The 22862-nt window shown below is 32.2% G+C and overlaps 1 protein-coding gene and 1 pseudogene across 7 annotated transcripts in view; both read right to left on the bottom strand.

The window, feature by feature from the left end:
- The window catches only part of COL11A1 (collagen type XI alpha 1 chain), a 207811-nt gene that overhangs the window by 181141 nt on the left and 3808 nt on the right, over positions 1-22862 (bottom strand). For all 6 annotated transcript variants that reach the window (XM_081026892.1, XM_081026887.1, XM_081026889.1 and 3 more), the window contains exon 2: positions 4837-5004. In XM_081026892.1, the coding sequence (XP_080883018.1) occupies positions 4837-5004 (168 nt within the window). The remainder of the gene's footprint in view (positions 1-4836; positions 5005-22862) is intronic.
- LOC308487218 (superoxide dismutase [Mn], mitochondrial-like) lies at positions 18825-19447 on the bottom strand (annotated as a pseudogene). Its single transcript has one exon. The product of its transcript is annotated as a superoxide dismutase [Mn], mitochondrial-like (transcript).

The raw sequence follows: 22862 nt of genomic DNA, 5'->3' as shown, positions 1-22862 counted from the left end.
ATGATATCTCAGCCAACACCAAGAGCTTCCATATTCAATCAGTTCATTCCAAATTCTATTATACATTATAGTATTAAATAATAAAATTATTATGACTATGACTCCCATGGATTCAAATTCAAAAAACTATAGGAGAGCATCAATTTCGCTTCTTAGAATTTATCAAGGTTGGGGGGTGCTTACATGTAAGAATATTAAGTGAATTCATCAGAATACTATAATCAGAAAATACTAAAATCTCCAATGGTTGGGACTGGTTAAATAAATACAAAATATCTATATAGTGAAATTCTATGCAGCACTTAAAATAAGGTAGTGGAAAGATGTTTTATGAAATGGAAATTATTTAAAACATTGTGGAAATTAAATAAAAGTATGTCATAAAGCAGTCAATTAGTTTACTACTCAGTTTTAATCCATCTATCTATATCTACATTTACATAGATAAATAGATAAATCAATAGATAGATATCTCAAAACTAAAAAGTCTTTATTTAAAATTCTCAATTTTAGTTTTTGAAATAATTTACCAATACAATTTTGCTGCCATGTTTCCCTGAAAATAAGACCGGGTCTTATATTAATTTTTGCTCCAAAAGATGCATTAGGGCTTATGTTCAGGGGATATCGTCCTGAAAAATCTTGCCAGGGCTTATTTTCCTGTTAGGTCTTATTTTTAGGGAAACATGGTATATAGCAAGTAGGTCATAAAAGCTTTGCTATTACAACAAAAAAATAAATATGTGTACATATTTTATATGTTTTAATTTGTCACAGATGCATCCAATTTTATATTTATAAAAACCAATAGAAAAAAAATAATCATGTGAATAAAATGGAAAGGTAATAAAACACATCAATTAATAAAACACAATTTGTTTATACAAAAGTCTAGGTAATTTATTGAAGAAGCTCCATTGTATATAAACTTTTTCTTTGAACAAGTAGCCCAGAATGTTGAGAATCACAGAAATTCTTTCCCTAAATGTACCTCAATTTTTAAAATATCTCAAACATTGAAAAAACAAAAGATGCTAAAATATTATGAGCTAGGGAAAACATTTTTTTTCATGTTTGCCAAAACATTATGAAATAATGTCTACATTGAGGAAAAGAGGAATTTCAGAAAATAATCTATTCATATAAGATTAAATAAATTACAACAAATTTTAATTAATCATCCAATATCTACAGCGCAGCTTTTGAATACTGCCAACTTCTAACTACACTAATGAGTAACATCTTTCAATTATGAAAGTATTGCCAATTTAAAATTAAGCATTCGCATATTAATTATAATATTTAAGCTATGACACTTAGAAAAAGAAATTTAGTTATCAAAAAAATCAGGACTTAATGTCAGTCTAACCTAGACATCCCACCATAGTTTCCTCTTTATAAGATGTTAATCAAAGCTGTTCATAACTGCCTAATGTATCAGAGAGAATTCACTATATTAGTTCAACAACAGAAATACAACCACCTAACATGTGAAATTTTATTTAAAATAGCAGTGATCAGTATATATAATACAGATTAAATGTGGAATTTTTCAACTTAAATAATAGATGGTTTGAAATGTATATATACAGCTAAGAATAAAGTATCCTCTCTGTTAAATGACTGCTGTTAAAGAAAGAAATGCTACAACTACCTTCGGTATGTGTATATACATAAATCATATATATAAAATAATAATCATAATTCACTCTGACTACATCAGATTCAATAGTGGTTCTAATGTGGGCTTCTAACATTAATAGATATTGTACACATGAATAAATTACATATATAAAAGGCACTTTGTTATTTGAATTTAATTTTTTAATTTGTGGTCAATATATTCAATGATGAATATGTCTCCCTTTAACTAAAATATTCTTCTGATGTAGTTTAGTGGTCAGTGGGATTTTTTAAATGAGGGGGAAAGGCCATTTGCATAGTGGGAAAAGCCCACTTTACTCTAAAAGAGACAAGGACTGTCATCTTCATATCATTTGCTGGTTCTGTGATTATATTTAAATACTTCACATTTCTAATTTCTAATCCATAATTTGGGTTTAAATATTCCCCTTTCCAGATGGTTATGAAGATAAAGATCAAAATATTTTTTTCTAAGTATCTGTCCCACAGCAGGTGTTCTAAAAAGGGCATACAGAATTTACAAATCACGGATTCTATTCAGTTCACATGCACAGAGTTCTCAGACATTTAAATTAAAGGTCTCAAAATGGAACTTTGGAGGACATATACCTTAATTCTATAAAGTATTACAATAACTACCTGATAACCCCCAAGCCCCACACCAATGATGAAGTTTCCAATACTACTGCTTACTTTGTTCATTAGAAAAAAGTTGCTGTTATGTCTTCCTATAATGAAAGAAAGAGCATTCCAAATTACTTTTCAAAAATATTTTTAATGTATTTTATAAAGAATAATATTTGTGAAATAAGTCAGACAGAAAGAGTCAAGAACCATATGATTTCACTGATATGTGGTATATAAAATTGAAAACAATAAAGGAACAAGACAAAGAAAAAAAGAATCAAAAACTCATAGACAAAGACAATTGTTTAGTGGTAAACAGAGGGTGGGGGAGGGAGGTGGTAGATGAGGGTAAAAGGGATCAAATATATGGTTATGGAAGGTGAACTGACTCTGGGTGTTGAACACACAATGTGATATATAGATGATGTATTATAGAATTATACACCTGATAGTTATTAGTAAATTTACTAATAACTATCACCCCAATAAACTTTAATTGAAATAAATAAATAATAATATTCACATATTCACTATTTGTGTTTTTTAATGAAGCAATATCTTTTATTGGTGAGCGTTATAAAAGCTGAATAGCAAGCTGTATTTTTATTAATTTTTATTAAATTTATTGAGGTAACATTGGTTAGTAAAATTATATAGGTTTCAAGTGTACAATTCTATAATACGTCATCTATATATTGCATTGTGTGTTCACTGCCCAGAGTCATTTTTAACCATAAATATGTCATTGGTAATTTTTATTAATTGCCATTTTGCATTATTTGGCAGGAATCTCTACCTTATAAAAAGGCAAGCTTATAAAAAATAATTTGCTTAGGGAAAAAGTGAGGTATCTATCATAGGTGTCTCTTCCTATCTGAAATACTCATTATTAGAATCATATGTTTAAGACAAAATTCACAAGGGAAAAAAAAAATTTAATATAAATGAATTCTGTCAAGTGGCATGGAAGGAGATCCTAGGGGTATGCATTATATTCTTTTTCCATGAGTAACACAACAGAAATGATCAATTAATCAAATTAACTACCACACTGGAAAGCAGACAAACTCACCCAGAGATGATGAGCCAAAATATAAAAAACTATAATAAACTAACTTCTTGAGTATTTATAACGCTTTTCTATTAATCCATTATTCTTTGTTCTCTCTTAAAAATTCATTGCCCTTTCCTATTTTTGCAGTAGTGTGCATAAAAATAGAAAAGCAACTTAACTTTCACTATTTAAAACTTTTAAATTTGATTTTAAAAATATTTTATGGATTTAATAACTATTTTATTTTTATTTTAGAACTCAGAAAAATTGTGCTTTGACATTCTTTCAATTTGTAGTTTATTACTTTTGTCCACTACAAATTAACTCAAAACAGGAAATATCTTGGAAGAAACAATAATTTATCAAAATACATGTACTTTTAAATGTCCTTCCATGGAAAATATACTATCTTGTTTTATAATTTTTAGTCCCTTTATTTATAATCATTCTACTGTTAGAAAACACTTTAATGTGTGAAAATAGAGAACTCAATTTCTTTCAGGTGGAGACAGTAGAAGATAATATGAAGACTTTAAATGATAAATTGGTTCTGAGAGGATCCCAAAGCACCAAAAGGGAATACTTGTTAATATAGACAATATCAGCATGGGCAACAGACAAGAACTGGATTAAATATTGACCCCATGTAATTTGGACAAGTCAGAGGACCTCAGTGAAACTCAATTTCCTCTTCTGTTGAATAAGGATGAGGATACTCAACTTAGTGAAGTTAAAACGAAAAATAATTGACTATCCAATAACAAGCAAGTACTAGTAACAAGTTACCCACTCAGAAAATGTGATGCTCAGAAATTGTCATTCACCACTCAACTCTCTTTTCCCACATTATCATGATTCTAGATAACTCATGTTATTAGGTCAATTAATGCCAGCATGGAAAGACAGAAAATATTCAGCATATATTTTTCAATACTATTATATAAACTTTCCAGGTAAAGACTGACTAAATCTCTTGTCCCAGATCTCCTTGTGATTTGTGACTAACTTTTATTATATTTGAGACACAAACAGGATCCAAAAATAATACAGAATAATATGTTCTATAACATCTCCTGAAGAAGTATTTCTTTCAGCAGAAGCGTACATTAGTTTTAGAAAGACACTCATTAAGCATGTGCAAATCTACATGCCCATTAAATCAATCTGGGTGGTCATTGAGGGTGAATCTCCCACAATCTCCCTAATGAATAAATTCTACACAATTATATGCAAAAATGAGTTAGACATAATGTTGTCTTTAAGTTTTGCCATCTTAAAATAAAATAATGAATTATTAAATTTTTGAATTAGCATACCTTCTGTGATTGTGATGAATTAAAATTGACAATTATTATTTTCATTAAGTCACCTTGGTGGCCACAATCTACTTGTCAGATGTATAAAAAAAAAATCTCATTTACCCCCCTATAATTGTACATTACATAGCATGATAAGTAGAAATAATAATAATTAACAAAATAATAGTAGTTGTAGTAATAAAGTGAACATACCTGAAAATAACTGTTTTGTTGGGGCACTGAGTTGTGCTTGCTTTGAAACTCTGTAAGCAGTATCTGAACCTTTTGAATTCTTTCTGTTTGTGCAAAAGCCCGTTGTTTTTGATATTCCCTCTGGAGAATTGTGAAAATCTAGAGCTTTTAGTACATCAACTGGAGCAGCTAAAAAATAAGTTAAAAATAAGAAAAATATAATTGAACAAATAATCTAATATAAAAACAAGTATTTTTAACAGAGGAAATAGTTTGTTGTTCCACTTTTCAAATCTATCACTTGCCATGCTTCCTTAACATTTGTGTGGGGGAGCTAAGGAATAGGATAGCAAGTAAAATATAAACGATAACATTCTCAAACACAAAATATCTCAAATCAGGAATCAAATTGGAGAAAGGCAAAACAGACTTATATACATGTATTTGTGCATGAGTGGTGTGCGTATATGTAGATTTGGAAATTAACATAACCTACATATGAATTCACAAAATTTCTGATGCATTTGAATTCCAGTTTATAAAATCTTTACTCATCCTAAGTAATGGCATTATTTGGAATTAAAATGAAAGCTAGAATCTGTACATATTCCATTAATTTCTAATAGATTTACTATTCAACTATTCATAATCTAAACAAAGGTGAATTTAAAGATTCAAACTCAGTGAATGTTATCGCATAAATATTGAAATGTGCAGTTACTAAGCCATATTGTATGAATAAAGAGAAGTTAAGAGATGTTAAAAAGAATGCCCTTGTTTTGAGTGCTTTCCTGTGTTAGTTATTTAAAAAGTGTATATGAGTATATTCGTGTGTGAATGTGTGTATGTGTCTAGGTATAATTTTTACCCTCTAAATTTGCCAGAGTAACTTCATGGACATTGCTTTAGGCTTCATAATTTAGATTGAAAGTCCCTAGAAATGAGTAATTGTGTCTTTTTTCCCCCTTTTCTGTAGCATTGGGTGTCTAACACAGGTTTGTTTGTTGGCTAAAGCATACATTTCCCAAATCCAACCCATTCCAGCTACCTCCTGTTACCATGAAGTGTCAATATAAAATGAGTTTGAAACCTTTAACTTCCCCTTTGTAAGTGTAATCTTTTTAGATAAACTTGATGTTTTAAACAGTTTTGTTTGAATATAGTTCACATAATTTGCAATTCACTCATTTAAAGTATACAATTCACTGGTTTAGGTATATTATACTATTCCGTTTTTTAACTGTGATAAAATACTCATACATACATAATTAAATTTGCCATTCTAAACACTTTAAAGTGTACAATTTAGTAGTATAATTACATTCACAGTGTTGTGTAACCATCACCACTATATATTAATAGTTCCAAAACTTTTTCATCAAACCAAACAGAAACTCTGTAACCATTAAGTAATATCAGCTCATTGACCTTCTCTACCCAGGCTCTGGTAACCAATAATCTATTTTCTCTCTATGAAGTTGCCTATTCTAGAAATTTCTTATAAGTGAAACCATACAATATTCCTCAAAACACTAAACAAAGAACTACTATATGACCAAGCAATTCCACTCTTAGGTCTATACTCAAAATAATTGAAAGCCAGACTTAAACAGATACCTATATACCAATGTTTACTGCAACATTATTCACAATAGCCAAATGCTGGAAACAACCAACGTTTTGATCAATACATGAACAGAATATGATATATACATACAATGGAATATAATTCAGCCATGAAAAGGAATGAAGTTCTGATACATGTTACGATATTCATGAAATTTCAAACATAACACTACATGAAATAAAACAGACAGAAAAGGACAAATTAAATTTTTTAGGCCCTCAACTTCCCTCATCCACAACTAAATATCTATTTAATTCACTAAGCAAGTCAAAAATGAATCATGAGGTAAGCACTGTTATAAAAACAGACTTTGGAATCCATATTACTCAATATATTTATATTCTATTGGCTTTATTCAAAAGTAGAAATATTCAGAGTAGGCCATGTGTTGGCCAATGTATCACTGAGCATGTCTGAGACATGGCCATTACCACAAGTACTTAGATTCTAATTAAAAAGGCACATTTATACCCCAATAAGTACTAGTAGGAGGAAGTATCTGTATTGATACGGATATACACAGCACTGTTTTGTTCGGAGGAAAAGAGATCACTTCTGGCCTAAAGTGAAAACAAAAATTATTGATTTGAAAGGGTTCAATGGTTATATTAAAAATAGAATTGCTATCAAATTTCAAAATACATTGGGTTTTATAAATACACTGCTTCTAGGAGGATCTGATGAGAATGAAAATGGGACTGATTTTAGAATCAGGAAATACCATCACCACAATGTACCACACTACACAAAGTAAAGTGACCTGCAATAGTGTTGTTCTTCGAAAACTACAATTTCGACTAATATTTTTTTACAGTAACTATCAGTTTGTATACTTTGAAAGTATAACATAAATGAATGATTAAATGAGTGCTCATGAGCAATGTGCATCTATCTGGTCATTTCCTTAGTTAATTAAATTTTAGGGGTACTGGCTTCAATGTATACAAAGATATGTGAATGAAATTTTATGTAATTTGCTTTTCAAAATATAACAAATGTACTTTCCTTTAATAATAAAGGTTCTGTCTACTTATTTCATCAAGCTTCTGAATGAAAATCAACATATCATCCAAATTATTAAAAAGAAAAAAATCTTTTCTTTATGGAAATCAGACATTTTAATAAGATCACTAACTCTTTCAAATATGATAGTTTTTAGTTCAGGAATATTTAAGAGAATAATAATAGCACTCAAGAACATTTTTTACAGTAGCCCTGCTTGTAATCGTTTTTTTTTTTAGGTCAATTGGACACCTGACTATTCTAACTTTCATTTCTCTTACATAAAACTAAGACAATAATAACTATAATAGCTGCCATGTCCAGATTGCCTAGTATGTGCCAATCACAGGTCAGTTCTTCACAGGCTTTAACTCTCACAAACCATGCAAGGCCCATGTTCTTGTCCCCACTGTGCAAATGAAGGAATTGAGAACCAGAAAGCAAGCTAAGGATACCTCTAAAGTCTGTGCAAATATCAAATCTTGGCTCCTTCTACTCCACCACCCTGACTGCTATACCCTAGGAAAAAAGAAACAAACAAAACAGAAATAGACTCAGTGATATGGGGGGGGGGGACAAAAAAAACTGATGATTGCCACATGAGAGGGGGGTGGGGGAGAATGTAAAGGGATTAGAAAGCACAAATTAATGGTCACAGTATTCTCACAGGGTTGTGAAATACAATTTGGGGAATATAATCAATAATGTAAAGATTATGTAGGGTGCAGATGGACACTGGACTTATCCGGGAGACCACTTTATAAACTGTAGATGCCTGATCACTGCACTATACACCTGAAGCTGAAGCTGACTAATATTGAATGTCAACTATAATTAAATATATATACACATATATATATACATATATATATACATATATATGCGTATATATGTGTATATATATTATATATATGTGTGTGTATATATATATATATATATATATATATATATATATATATAGAGAGAGAGAGAGAGAGAGAGAGAGAGAGAGAGAGAGAGAGACTCACGGGATGTAGAGTACAGCTTAGGGAATAGAGTCAATGGAATTGTAAGTGCTATATACAATATTAGAGGGATAGTAGACTGGGGAGAGGGGTTATCACTTTGTGAGGGGTGTAAATGTCTAACTATAACATTGTTTTGTAAACCTGAAACTAATAAAAAAGAAAAAGAAAAAAGAAAAACCCTGCAAAAGGAAACTTAAAACTTAAATATACTAAAATTATCTTGATCCGATTAATTGATTCCTAATGTTTATATTGGCTTTAAATTAAACTCAATTCATGCTTCAGGTATATATTACTCTATTACTCTGAGGGAGACTGTTTCTAACAGCCATAGCATCTTATCTGTTTATTTTATCTTATCTTCTTTCTCTGAATCCATTAGGAAAAGTACATCTGAATAGGGTCAAGACTCCAGGATAGACATGAACACAGCTATAAATGCTGTAATTATTCTGAGAAGAAAAGGATGCAGCCTCATGGTCATGGTCCCAACTGCATAGAAAAATACTATTTAAAATGGACCACAACTTTTTTGCTCTCCAAACTATCTTTTAACAAAATGACCTTTTCCAAGGGCACAGGTTTTGTCACATTAGTTCTTCCTACTTTGAAAGTAATGTGATGAAAACACTCTCCTACAGAATTCAAAATAGGGCTCTATTTTTAAAGTCTCACAAAGTTCTTTGTAGAGACACATGGTGTGGAATAATTAGTCACTCTTTGAAAAACAATTAAAAATAGGGACATCTAATAAATATTTCAACTAGTTTTTTAAAAGGCATATCAAGTTACAAAAATGTAAAACTCAGTTTATCAGGTCTTAATTTTTTTCATTTCAAATAAATAAATATTTAACAACTTCTTATAATATGAATTCTATGGTTTTATACACAACACACACATGCCTGCAGGAAAACTATTCCTCATATTTTATTATGGAAGTGCAAGTGTTTAAAGATTAAAATCAGTATAATAGCTTAACTGTATAGCTTAAGTGTATTATAGCTTAACTCGATATATCTAAAAAAGAAATTTCCATATTCAAAGCAATTCATTAATATTTTAATTATTTGTGTCACCAATACTGATGGCTCAGATCATGATTAGCATTTCAGATGTATGCAATCAGCACAATACTTTGTTCAATAAAATTTTTCCTGGCTTTTATTGTATACTTTTATTGTTTATTTAGTGGGACGATAGGATACCAGAGCCCAGTGCATTACTACAATAGCCATTTAAGTGTATTGCATGATTTTTCTTATTAATCTGCCTACCACAGCTTGAGTGAGCTTCCAAAACTCCACGTTTCATGTTAACTTGCTGCTTAAACTCCTTCAGAGAACCCCACTAACTTCCAGATGGTATGTGCATACCTTGCATATAAATTCTTTATGAGCTGGACATACACACTTATCCTCCCAGTTCCACCCTACTATATCTCCATACTTTTATCTCCTTACCCCTTACCCCTCAACACTTTCCTCTCTCAGTACTCTAGCCATACTGGACTCAGACTTCCCAGAACCCACCATATTCTTTTTCTTGACTCTGGGCCCTTATAAATACTATTCTCCCTGTCTGAAACACTTAGCTCCACCCCACATGAGGATAAGCGGGATATAACTGATGTGTAATCTCCTCCAGACAGCATTCCTTATCTCCCAATGCTGGGTAACATCTATTCATGTCTATCATAACACTTTTCACTCTTGGTTTTAATTATTTGTCTACTTCCCTTTTTTCCAAAATTAGAAGACAACAGATATGTACACATACACACATACCTCCCACCACACACACACACACACACACACACACACACACACACACACACAGACACTATATGAAATACTGATGGAATGTGAAACAAAATATTGTGAAAATATATAGAAGCAACTTCCTCTAAAGTCCATAGGGCTCTCTTGTCTTGAAACAAAAATATCTGAGGGCCTAATACATCTCATCTATTGTCTTCTGCTGATTTCTTGAACGCCCCCATTCATTCAATAATTACTCAGTACCATGTCTTTCATTCTTTCTCTTCTGTTACCTCCAGCATCGAAGTGGATTACTGATCTAATGTCTCACATTGCTTTGACTGTTTCATCTCCTTTCAACGACTTCACACACTCCCATGGCCAGTGAGTAGTAAAGGGTAGCAATACATAGTGTTGACAAGCCAGGATGGTTCTAAATCCCACCTCTGGCACTTGACACCTGTGTGATTTGGACACATTACTTAACTGCTTTGTGCCTCTATAGTTTCCACATCTATAAAACAAGAATAACAAAAATATTTACCAAAAAGAATTTTGTGAAAACTGAGTTGTAATAGTATTTGTAGCAATGCCTTAGAACAGTGGCTGAGAAAACTACACTTATGGGCTAAGATCTTCTTGATGCCTATTTTTGTATGGTACACAAGATAAGAATGGGTGAAAAAAAAGAAAAGGAGCATAATATTTTGTGACACATGAAAAGTATAGAAAATTTAGATGTCAGCATGTACAAATAAGGTTTTTATTAGGATACAGCCACACCCATTTATTTATATCTTGCCCATAGCTGCTTTTACATCATGACAGAGTTATGTAGCTGTGACAGAGAATGCATGACCCACAAAAGTAAAAACATCTATGGAGAGGAGAGCAATCGAAATATGGCAGCACAGATATAAGAGAGCACAGAGTTGAGGAAATAAAAATAGTCATAGTTGCCTGACAAGACATCAATACTAAATATATTTAGATGTCCAAATTCTCCTCAGTACTATAGCTGCTAAGGAACTCTTGAGAAAACTCACATCTCCTTCATGAATATTCACAGCCATAAACCCCAAGTGAGGCATCTACACTAATTCCTATTAACTTCTCCAACCCCAAATTTTATGCTCCAGCTGTAATAAATTTCTTTCAGTTTATAAAAATGTACTATATTCCCTTTATTGGGGATTCTTTTTTCAATCCTCCCACAATTGGCTAAAGATGGCTGACTGATTTCTTTTCATCTCTTGGAAACTTTTAAAACACATGAATGCCTGGGTCCTACTCCAAAACTAATAATTAGAATGACTGGGGTGGGACCCAGGCATTCCTATGTTTTTAAAGTTTCCCAGATGAGTCTAATGGGTAGCCAGGGTTGAAACCTGGTGGACTCAGACTCAATCAACCTTTTAATCCCAATTTAAGCATGACTTCCTTCAGGAAATCATTACTTATGTATCCCAGGTTGTTATGTGACCCTCTCAAATGATTCCAACTGCCCTATATGCCCCTTGGATAACTCCACACTCTATTCTGTTTCATGATTAATTATTTCATTTTCACTATAGGCTGTATGTTCCCAGGCATGGTATATGTCTAAATTATGGTCATGATTTCCCTGTTACACACTTATACCACCGCATATTCTTTCTCTCTCTCTCTCCCTCCTTTCCTCTTTCCCTCCATCCTTCCTTCTCTCTTTCCTTCCCTCCTAAGTTTATAATCTATTATTCAATGTTTGCCTCCCCTAATAGATTGTAAACCCTCTGACAGCAAACATCAGCACTCCTGATATTCACTGTAGTATTCAAAAACATCACGGGCTGACATAGTAAATAATCTATAAATTTATTTTTAATGAATTAATGAATAAATGAGTGAACAGGTTGCTACATCCTGCCTCAGAGTTAAAGTTTAATTCTCACCAGTCTGAGAAGGAAAATAAAGAGGGTTGGAAGTGGCCTTTACAAATAGCACCTTGAAGAGCTTTCCAAATCTGGTCATTTCCATTAGATTCAAGTATGGCAAAAACACAGGTCTGAAGAGGTCTTTCTAAAGTAGATGATTTTCCCACTTCTAGGGAGTCACCTATCTTTACATCACAGGCAATACATGAAGCATATCATTATAGAGAGAAATAAAAATAAAATAAAACACAAAGAGTTATAAACCATCTCCCACCCAGTCCTGAAAAGTATCAAAAAGCCAGGAGTGCTACATTTACGTGGTAATAAAATGTAGGACTGACAAAAGACTAAAATGAAATAGAAGTGGCCATTTATTATAATTTAACTATTACCAATACCCTGCTATATTTCAAAATCACAAGAGCTCAGTAAAAAGTCTGAAGTGTAGGATATGACAAGTGAACAGACAAAAATTAATAACTCAGTTTCTGCAGCTGGAACTTCTCAACTTCTAACACAAATTCAGCATTTATTATCTGTATGACATTGGGTAAGCTACTTACCCCTCTAAGACTTAGTTATTCAATTGAACCTCCTTTAGAGAATTAAATGAGATAAAGCATTTTAATCCCAGAGGATAGTTAGTGCCTAACACATAGTAAGCACTCAATGAAACTAATGTCTAAAAGCATTTTTCCTCAAAATTTCACCATTTTGAACATCTCTACTAGTTCCAATGAGTGCCACCCATGTTTCCCCAGTTATAATTCACTTGATTTTGGTTATTTATTTTCTCTGATGATCCTGAGTATATATAATACTGTATAATATTATTATTATAGGTAATAATGCTCTATTACCACCCTGCAGCACTTGACATTAATTCATTAATGTCATTAGCATTTTCCCCTTTCAATAATTTTTCTTTGTATTGCACAGACATTAATATAACTATAGCTTAAACACAGTAACCCTGATGTGAGTTACTTATTAAAAGGCTTTAAAAAAATATTGCAAAAATGGGTAAAAAGGTTTTAAAAAAAAATTTTAGTGTCTTTCTTCTGATACTCTTCCTTCCTTTATTTCAAACACACATATGCTATATACCAACCTTGTATTGTAAACTAACATCAAGTATTAGAAAATAAAACATATTGAACTCAATTCACCCATATTTAAAAAGATATGGAAGTTCATCTTTAAATAACTATGTGGCACAAATAATGTCAGTAGAAATCACATAAATTTGCTATGTTCCAACACAACTTTTTTTAGCTGAAATTATCAGTCTTTTCGCATGTGTTTTGTAATCTAATCTTTGTATTTCATAAAAAGTACTAAATGGGAGAAGTAAACTGCTGGAATACATTAGTAAATTTTAAGTATGTAAGATTATATAAAGTGTAAACTTGTACAGTTTACATTAAGTACTCTTGGACATGGCAAGTGTTCAGAGTTTATTTTCCTCCAAGGGGTTCTTTGATAAAATTAAATATTTTACTATTTTAAGCCTATATAGAGAAAATATATTTCCCTACAGAAAAAAAATAGAATAAACTAAATATAATCATTTAAAGCCTCAAGTTTTTGATGGGCATCTTGGAAAAAAAACGTTTTTTTGATAATCAAAGAAAAGCATCAAATTAAGAATGACCATGGATAAAGACAATATAAAACAGTATCCTGGAGTTTTAGGGATTTCATTGTTAATTTCATCAAACCAAGCACTTAACAACCTATTGGTCCTAGAATTTTAGAAACTTTTAGAAAATAGAAATCCCATTATCAAATGTAAACGTACATTTCTTTATAATTATATTCCTTACAATTCTATGCAAATACCAGTTTTTTAAAAAAGTTACGCAGTAAAAATCAAAATTGGAAAGGTCAGAGAAAAAAATATATAGTGAAATATTTTGAAGTAGAACTAATGGAAAATGTGTGACTCCCATCAAAATCAATTGTATTCACCTCCCATTGTTGACAGTTTATTCTAATTATGCTCTATACAGTGGTTGGGAGAAATCCATAAAACATAGGATTTTAGATTTAGTGTTGATAGGGAACAATAAATGAATTTGCTTTGAATATGAGCATGTATATGCACATTTTTTTGACAGTATCTAATCTGTAATTGCTTCCTAGGTCTTCAGCTGGGATTATCTCCCATCTGCTTTCTAGATAACACACATTATTGCTCTGTTAAACTGCAAAACAAAGTGTAAATTCCTATTACAATATTTACACAACTATAACCTCTTAAAACAACTGAATCTATGTGCATGGTGTCTATCAAATAAGTCAAGTGTTTTACTATGTGGAATTTGGCTGTCATATTTACTATGTCTAAATATGTAAAATAAAATGAAAAACTATGGGAACTATTTGGATAAATATGCCCAAATAACTTAAGGCAATATTTGTACTACAAAATTATCTAATTCTACATTTTATTTAAATTGAAATAGGTTATTGATTTTTTATAAATAACAAATATTTGATTAGTACTAAGGTGAAACCAAATCAGTAAATGAGTATAGGGAGCACTGAGGAGGCATGGATATCAACTAAGAAGGACAGTTAAGTCCTCAATTAGAAGATGATGTTTGAGCATAGTTTAGAAAGGCAAAAGAGGCTCCTCTATCCTGATATTTTTACAGAATGGCATTCTAAGCAAAAGGAACAGCAAGTGCAAAGAACCTGAGGTAGGAGTTGGCCCCAGATGTTGGAGGAACTGAAAAGAGACAAATACACCTCCAACAAAGGAAATAAAGTAGGTATACAAAATGAGGTCAGAGAAGTAAGGGTGCGGGCATGTTGAAGGCAGATTGTATAGGTCCTATGGGATTTGCAAGGAGTTGGAATTTTATTCTAAGTGACAGGGAAAACTATTCAAAGCTAAAGGGAGAGGAGTAACATGAGCAACCAATTTTTCAGACCCCTATGGCTACTGTGTTGAGAACAGTCTATAGGGGCATGGGGGGTGCAATCAGAGAGTAGAGAGGGAGGAACTGCAATCCTCTAGGTGGAAAATTCTGTTAATTTTGTTATCTCGACTGAAAGATGAAGTACTCAGTCAAATTGTAGATACATTCTGGAGACGGAGCAGAAGTTGCTGATAGGTTGGATGTGAAATATGAGAAAAAAAGGAGTCAAAGCTGACTCCAAGATTTTTAGGTTGCATATCATGACTGATTATGTTGTCATCACCTGAGAGAGAGAAAATTCTGAGATCAGTTTTCAAGAGGGAAGTTCTGCAATTCAGTTTTGGGCAGGCTAATTTTGAAATGACTTAATAGCTGCCATTGGAAATGACTGAATAGGCAGTTGAATATCTGAGTCTGAAATTCAGGAGAAAGATTTGAGGTAGCAATAAAACTTTGGAAGTTGATAACCCATCAATGTTATCTAAACCTATAGTTAATTAAATATATAGTTATTTTAAAACTTTATTTGATATAATATTCCCTGAAAGAAATCATTATGACTTAAAAACACTTATAATAAATATTTTATTCTCTCCAATAATCAAAATAGAAATACTGGTCCAATATATTAATCCTCAGAAATAAAAATCAGTATTTACCATTTATGTTCTAAGTCATACTATAGTTTGGGTAATAAAAAGAAGAGTCACATTTTAAAATTTAAAAGCTGTTAGGCTACTTCTTTGTCTTGTAACAGGTTTCATAAATAAGTACACACGTTTGCCAAACGTACTCCCCTATAAAATAGGAAGATTATTCATTCATATAGTTTTGAAGCCTGTGATAGCCATAATTCTATATGAAGTGTGACTTAAATGTACTAAATATCACTGAGAACTGCAGATGACTTTACAGTGGTTGGCTATTCCAGAAAAAGCAGCATGGTCCAAGTTCCCTGGTTATTTGTCAGAGGACCCAATGGTTGCAATCAACTGAAACCAGTTGGTTGGATACATATCAAAGTATGCAGTGACCCTGACAGCCTCCCTGTAACTTTTCATTAGTCACATGATTTCATGTTATGCAGAAAAATATATCCATGTGGTCTTGTGTTACCCTGTTTCCCGGAAAATAAGATCTAGCTGGACAATCAGCTCTAATGCATCTTTTAGAGAAAAAATTAATATAAGACCCGGTCTTATTTTACTATAATATAAGACCAGGTCTTTAATATAATATAATATGATATGATATTATGATATCATATCATAAAACTGGTATATATTATGTCATATCATATCATATCATAAAACTGGTATATATCATATCATATATCATATATCATATCATATCATATTATATTAAAGACCCAATCTTATATTATAGTAAAATAAGACTGGGTCTTATATTAATTTTTGCTCCAAAAGACGCATTAGAGCTGATGGTCCGGCTCGGTCTTATTTTCGGGGAAACACAGTATATGCCCCCTGATCACTGCCCTGGCCCCAGCATTCTTCTAAAAACACACATACTCCATGAGAATAGTTTGGCATACTTTCTTTGTAGTTATGGTACCTAACACAGCATAGAAGAGAGCCATTTAATTTTCATGGTTATTGAACAGCCTCAATCCTGAAATTTCTCATATGATAAACGCTTACATGAATTGAAAGTTGAAAGCAGAAATAATATCAGAACTCTGAGGATGGAGAAGGAAAGAACAAATGTCTGTTGAGAATGTGATATTTGAAAACTATGGCATTTCTGATTTCTAAGTGGCCAAAGCTATTAAAATATGTTTACTATAAAACTAAAATTATTTTCAGTACAACCATTTGGCTTTAATGTTGAAAAAAGTGATACTCATTGATATTTAGTTTATTACATGCTGTGTAGAGGAGGATTAAAAGCAAGCATTATCTATACCATAATCAGTTGATCTATCTACATCAGTTTTTGCAGAGCCACTGCTGATTGGCAATAGTGCATTTATCAAATGACTTGCACATAGCAGAAAAATAACCTTTCACTTGACTTTCAGTTCTGTGTTATACAAGCTAGGCACATTCCCGTTTTTATGTATATTTATTTCCTGTTACAGAAAGTTTGTAAACCCTTGATTGTGCACCAAAATTATCTGCAGAGCTTTATGAAACACCTATGCTTGGATTCCATACAAAACCTACTCAATCAAAATCCACAGTGATGGACTGAAATTAATTGCAATGTCAAGCCAGGGCTGATTACCTCTGTCCTCTTGACGTGTCTTTTAGTGAAAATTCCTTGCGTATGAGTTCATTAATTCATTCAATAAATATTTATTGGCCATCTGTTATACTCCAGGTATGTTGCTAGATGCCAGAATTTCTTATATAGATGAAAAAGATGCATTCCTTGCTTTCATTTTAGCATGGTACTTTAGGATGTTATGCAAGGTCAACTACCCAGTCTTCAATTTTGAGGAGAGATATTCCTAAAGGAGATAATATCTAAATACTGAGTAAAAAGTAACGGTAAGCAGGTTGAGAGAGTGTTCAAGGTAGAAATCATAGCTTGCCTGGAGGCAAAACATAGACTGACATTTACAGGAAATCACAATAATATCAGCAAATCTGTTCAGTATACTTCTGTAGACACTGGAAATAATTGATATACATAACCTTACACCACATGTCAGGTTGTTAGTTAGATTATGGAAGAGCAGTTCATTAGAGTTGCAACTAACACCTGCACTTCATTCAACAAAGATTTATCAAATGCTTACTATGTGACAGGCTCTGTTCTATGTACTTGGGACATATTAAATAAAACAGATAAAGATACCTATCTTAGTGATTTTACTGTAACTAAAATTGCAATGGGTAGGAATAAAGTATATAACTTTTTTCCAAAACAATTCTATAGCTACTGTTTATTAATCGTATTAAGCACTTCAAACTTTATATACTCATTGCTTAAAGATGGTACTTCATAATGTAATTATATTAATAATATACAAATTAGTTTCTAACTGAATAATCACAAAGCAATAAATATAGATACACTACTCTTTCTGATAATTATTAAGCAAAATCAGACAATCTCTAATAGCATACAAAACTGAGATAAAAGATTCAAAGATGACAGAATTTTCCCAATAATGTCTTTTACAGATTGATATCACTCTTAGATTAAACTTTCTTGTTCACCAGTCAACAAGTAAAATGATGATTTATGTTGCTGTGAAAGCAAAAACATCACTTCATATAGTTTTTTTTCCCTCTACCAGATTACTATGTTAAAGCAACCTATAGTTTTAAAGGTACCACAATCAATCAGTAACTTTAAATGTTTAGAGGCATCTTTGGGGAGAATGTGCAAAACTGTTTTCCATATAAAGAAAGCTACAGAGAAATCCCAATTCATTCACTTTCAGAGAATGAGTAAAGAAAAAGGGAGTGAGGATCTAATTACTGCTAAGGATATGGCATGAAGAGGACTCTTCACACCATTCCAAGTTAACTAGATTTTAACCTCGTTCCAGTCTGCTGGGCAAAGTAAGAAGGTAATTAATGATCTAAATAGTGACTACGTACATCATATACTGTGCATATACATCATATACATCTTGGTAGAAACTGGGGACAGAAATAAAACGAAATCACATTCATTACCCCCCAGCAATTCATAGAGGAAAACTAGCATAAAAATAACTAATTTTTTAAATAACGATATCTATGTACATGTATGTGTGTATATATAATATGTGTGTATATATAATATATATATATATATTATATATATATATATATATTTTTTTTTTTTTTTTTTTTGCAGTCCATGCATCTTCCAGTTGTAGACTCCCAGGAGATTACATCCCAGACAGCTTTTAGATCATCAGATCTCACACTTTTATACTGAAGGTTATAAGCATACGCCCATACATCAATCCCCCAAAGTGGAATAAGACCTGTTGTTTTCTGTAATGGATCCTGATTATGCAGCAATGTGTGAGTGCTTAATGAAACTAAGCCAACCCTACTCTGAACCTTGAAAGCCAACAGATACAGCTGCCAACTTCTCCTTTACTTAGTCAAAGGAAACAAAGTAACATCTACTGTCTTCTAGTAATTTCTCTTTGGGTTTTCCACCATCATTAGGACTTAGGTTTGTACGTAAAATGGTGAGAGTGACATGGCCTGAACTGTAGTGCAGGCGGAAGAGCTACCTGTATTCTAACATCAACTTTTACCAGGACCTCTTTATGTATCTCCTTGGAGGCATTCAAGTTATTCACACAAATGACATGATGTTTACTGTGTTGCAGCTGCATGATCTGTGCATTAATATCAGATCCCAGGGTGCCATAATTATAAGGTAAGTCAGGGAGGCTGTGTAAAAGCATTAATACCGCCATAAAATAAACATGGACAGTGATAAAAATCAAGAGCTCTGGAGATTGTCTGGGTTCAGATCCTGGGTCTATCACATAGTAGCTGTGTGCCTTAGACAAGATAACTAACTTCTCTGTTTTTCGATTTCCTCATGGGTAAAGTGAAGGTTTTAATATTAGCTTACTTCCAGGGCAATCGTCCAAATAAAGTGAGATTCCATATGAAATCGTGTTTACAACAGGAGCTGGTACATAATAAGTGTGCATTCAGTGTTGGATCTTACTATTATTTCTGCCTGGAGATTTGAAGTTTGAGCTCAGTCTTGAAGTATGGAAAGGTAATTGCTAAATGGATGAGTAGGGAACAGATATTTCCGGAAAAGAGAAGAGTGTTAAAGACAGGGAATGCTACACACATGGAGTTTAACATGGCTGAAGAGCAAGGTAAATGGGAGTGGAGTTGCAGCAGGTGAAATGGCTGGTCAAGAGGGGGTCACATCCTGAAGGGCATTCTACGTCATGCTCAGCCATTTGGACAATACATTTATCCTCAAAACCAGCGAAGAATGTTGAAGACTCATCAACAATCAAGTAGAAGAGTGACAGCGAGTACCTACTAGGCTGTGCTCCACTGTTAAGTCTAAAGAGAGTAGTCAGGGAAATGCTACTTTAATGTTTATGGCTCTTTTTCTCTGCAGAGCTAGCTAAGAGCACAAAGTACAAAAGTGCACTAGAACTTATTAGCTTTGTCAGGAATGGCAACTACTGCTCTTTCTGGCAGTCATCCTTTCGGGAAGGGAGTGAGGAAGGAAAGCCAACTACCTCATACAGTCTAAGGTTCACTCCTTTAAGCCCGGATGTCAGTTTACCAGTTAGACAGAGGAAGGAAGCTTCCACTGACACTCTATGCGCTCAAGTTCTATGAATAGAGACCTTCATTTGCCTGTACAGTACAGGGCCATTCAAGAGCAATTAAATTTGGTTAAAATAAGAAAGAAATGCTTTTTAAGGAAAAAAAGAAGGTTTGAGGGGATTGCAAAAGTTGATTGTGCTAAAGCACTTTTACACAGGTTTGTTTTAGTTCTCAATTGTCAAGTCGTATTTAAGCTGGTCTCTTACTCTGAAATATGATAACCTTTCTTTTCTCTGAGTTCTTTCTCTTAAATTAATAGCACTGTCTCTAATTCCATGCGCAGCAAGCAAAGAGTTTATTTTACCAGATAACAGTAGGTCTGGTGATCAGCCAATGTCTAAAGAACCACTAGCCAAGTCAGTAGTAGGCCAAAGACTGCAACTGATAAATAGATATTACTCACTAAATCACTTTAAAATTGACTTTCATCTTCTCTACCAGCTAATATTATTCATGTTGAATTCTAACATAACTGAAAGTAGGAGGGGAAAAACAAAACAACAACAACAAAAAAAACCCACTAATCTATAAAATCATGTTAGGATTTTGAAAGGGGAAATAAATAAATTAGATGCATTATAATATAAAAAGCAGTTTAAAATGGAAAAAAAAATTAGGTTCTGAATGAAATTGCAAGAGAAATTAGAAAAGTCCAAATGTAGGGAAGTCATCATAGTATACTAAAAGCTACACTGAAACCTGCATTTAAAGTTGACTCTTCAGTAAGAGGACTTAGGGAACACTACAACATTTTATAGCATCTGTGTATACCTCCTTTCTTCTTTGCTAAGGAACAAAACTTCAATGGTCAAAAAAAAAAAAAAAAAAAAAACAGTTTGGTTTCCTCTCACCACTCCCAGCTCAGGTCACATTTCCCCAGTATTAAGTGAGGGAAGTAGAGGAGTAAAAGCAGAAATGCAGATCAGCTCTCAACTCCCACTTTTCAGTTGCCTTGAATTCCTAATGATTACACCAATTGCCCTTAATTGTGTCTTCAAAGGTAGGGAGGGAAGAAAAGTATATTTAGGATACAACAGAATTCAAGCTTTTAAATACCAAAATATAATCATTAAAATTACATAAAATGATGGGGATGGCTCAGTATTTATAAACCATATGTTTATATGAATTGTTAGAATTAATTATGAATATAAATATTAGCTTCCATAGTATCTTTTTCAGGACCCTAAAACATGTACTGCTTTTCCTTAAATACAGGAAAACTCTTCATTTGGTAGAAATATTAGCTCTACCACAGTGTTGCCAGCATAACAAATATCATGGTAGCCCATTAAGAGTGAATACTTCCCTGTAAATAACTATCCATTTATTCCTGAGGTATAAGAGGTTGAGTAATTTCAGATGCTTTTTGACAATCCAAAAGAAAAATTTTAATTACAATTTGCATTATTAAGTGCTCTCCTATTTTTTCCAAAGTTGATCACTTGTTTAAAAAAAGATTACCTATTAAACAAATAACCCATATTAAGAAATAATCAATTCATTATCTGACTTATTAATAAAAGTAATATAATTTTATATATATAACAATCAATTTAAAAATCAACATAAAAATCATAGAAATGTCCTATTGTTTGCCTTATCTGAAATAAATATGTAATTTTTCAGCTTCTTGAAAATTCAAAGTTGTGCATGGTCTTCCATTAACAGCTTTAGAGAAGATAAAAAAACTATTTTTTTAATCCAGCCACAAATGTATCAAAAAATATTTTACAAACTATTATGCTTTCTATTCTAATACAGATAATTTTATAGAATCACATAATTAAGTATATTAACAATACAACTAATCAAAAATTATTTTTCCCCAAACTTAGGACAGTTTTTAATGCATTCTATAACTCTATTTCCATCTGATTTTCTTTAAATCAGTCATTTTCACTTAACCCATCTTCTCACCAATCATTCCAGCACATACATTTAAGTAATACTTGTTCATTCCATATTTCATAAATACATATACTTTTAAGTAATATTTGATCATTCCACAAAGTCTTAGACTACTATTATTTAAAGTTATTTTTATCACTATTGCAGATTTTCAGCCTATTCATTTAGAAAAACCTTGAATAAGTATGTTTTTATGAGAAAGAGTATTCAGCTAACAACTTTTTTGTGCCTTAGTTTCCTCATTAGTAAGTACAGAGTTTCCTCAGTAGTACAGAGAAGCAATTTTTATAATTTCTGTCTAACATTCTTTAAAAAAAAAAATCTAAACACCTTTTCCTCCTTTGAAAAATTCAGCTTATCATTACACAGCCACTCTCAGCCAAGCTTGATTTGAGTCCATATGTTATCATTAAGTATGCTTCGCTTCAGTAAATTAACCAAAGTTAAAAGAATCTCCCAGAAAAGAAGCAAATTTTTAGAAAGAAAGGTGAATACTTAGATATTTATTTTTTTTAGTCAGAAATCCTGCCCGTAAATATCAAAAGAGGTTCATGTTTGCCTTAATATATTTTAGGAATAACTTAAATTGAATAATGTGCTCCTTCTAGTTTAGTC

This window comes from Rhinolophus hipposideros, assembly GCF_964194185.1.
Source record: "Rhinolophus hipposideros genome assembly, chromosome: 19".
NCBI classification, from domain to species: Eukaryota; Metazoa; Chordata; class Mammalia; order Chiroptera; family Rhinolophidae; genus Rhinolophus; species Rhinolophus hipposideros.
The sequence above is the reverse complement of the archived record's forward strand: the minus strand, read 5'-3'. Positions and strand labels throughout refer to the sequence as shown.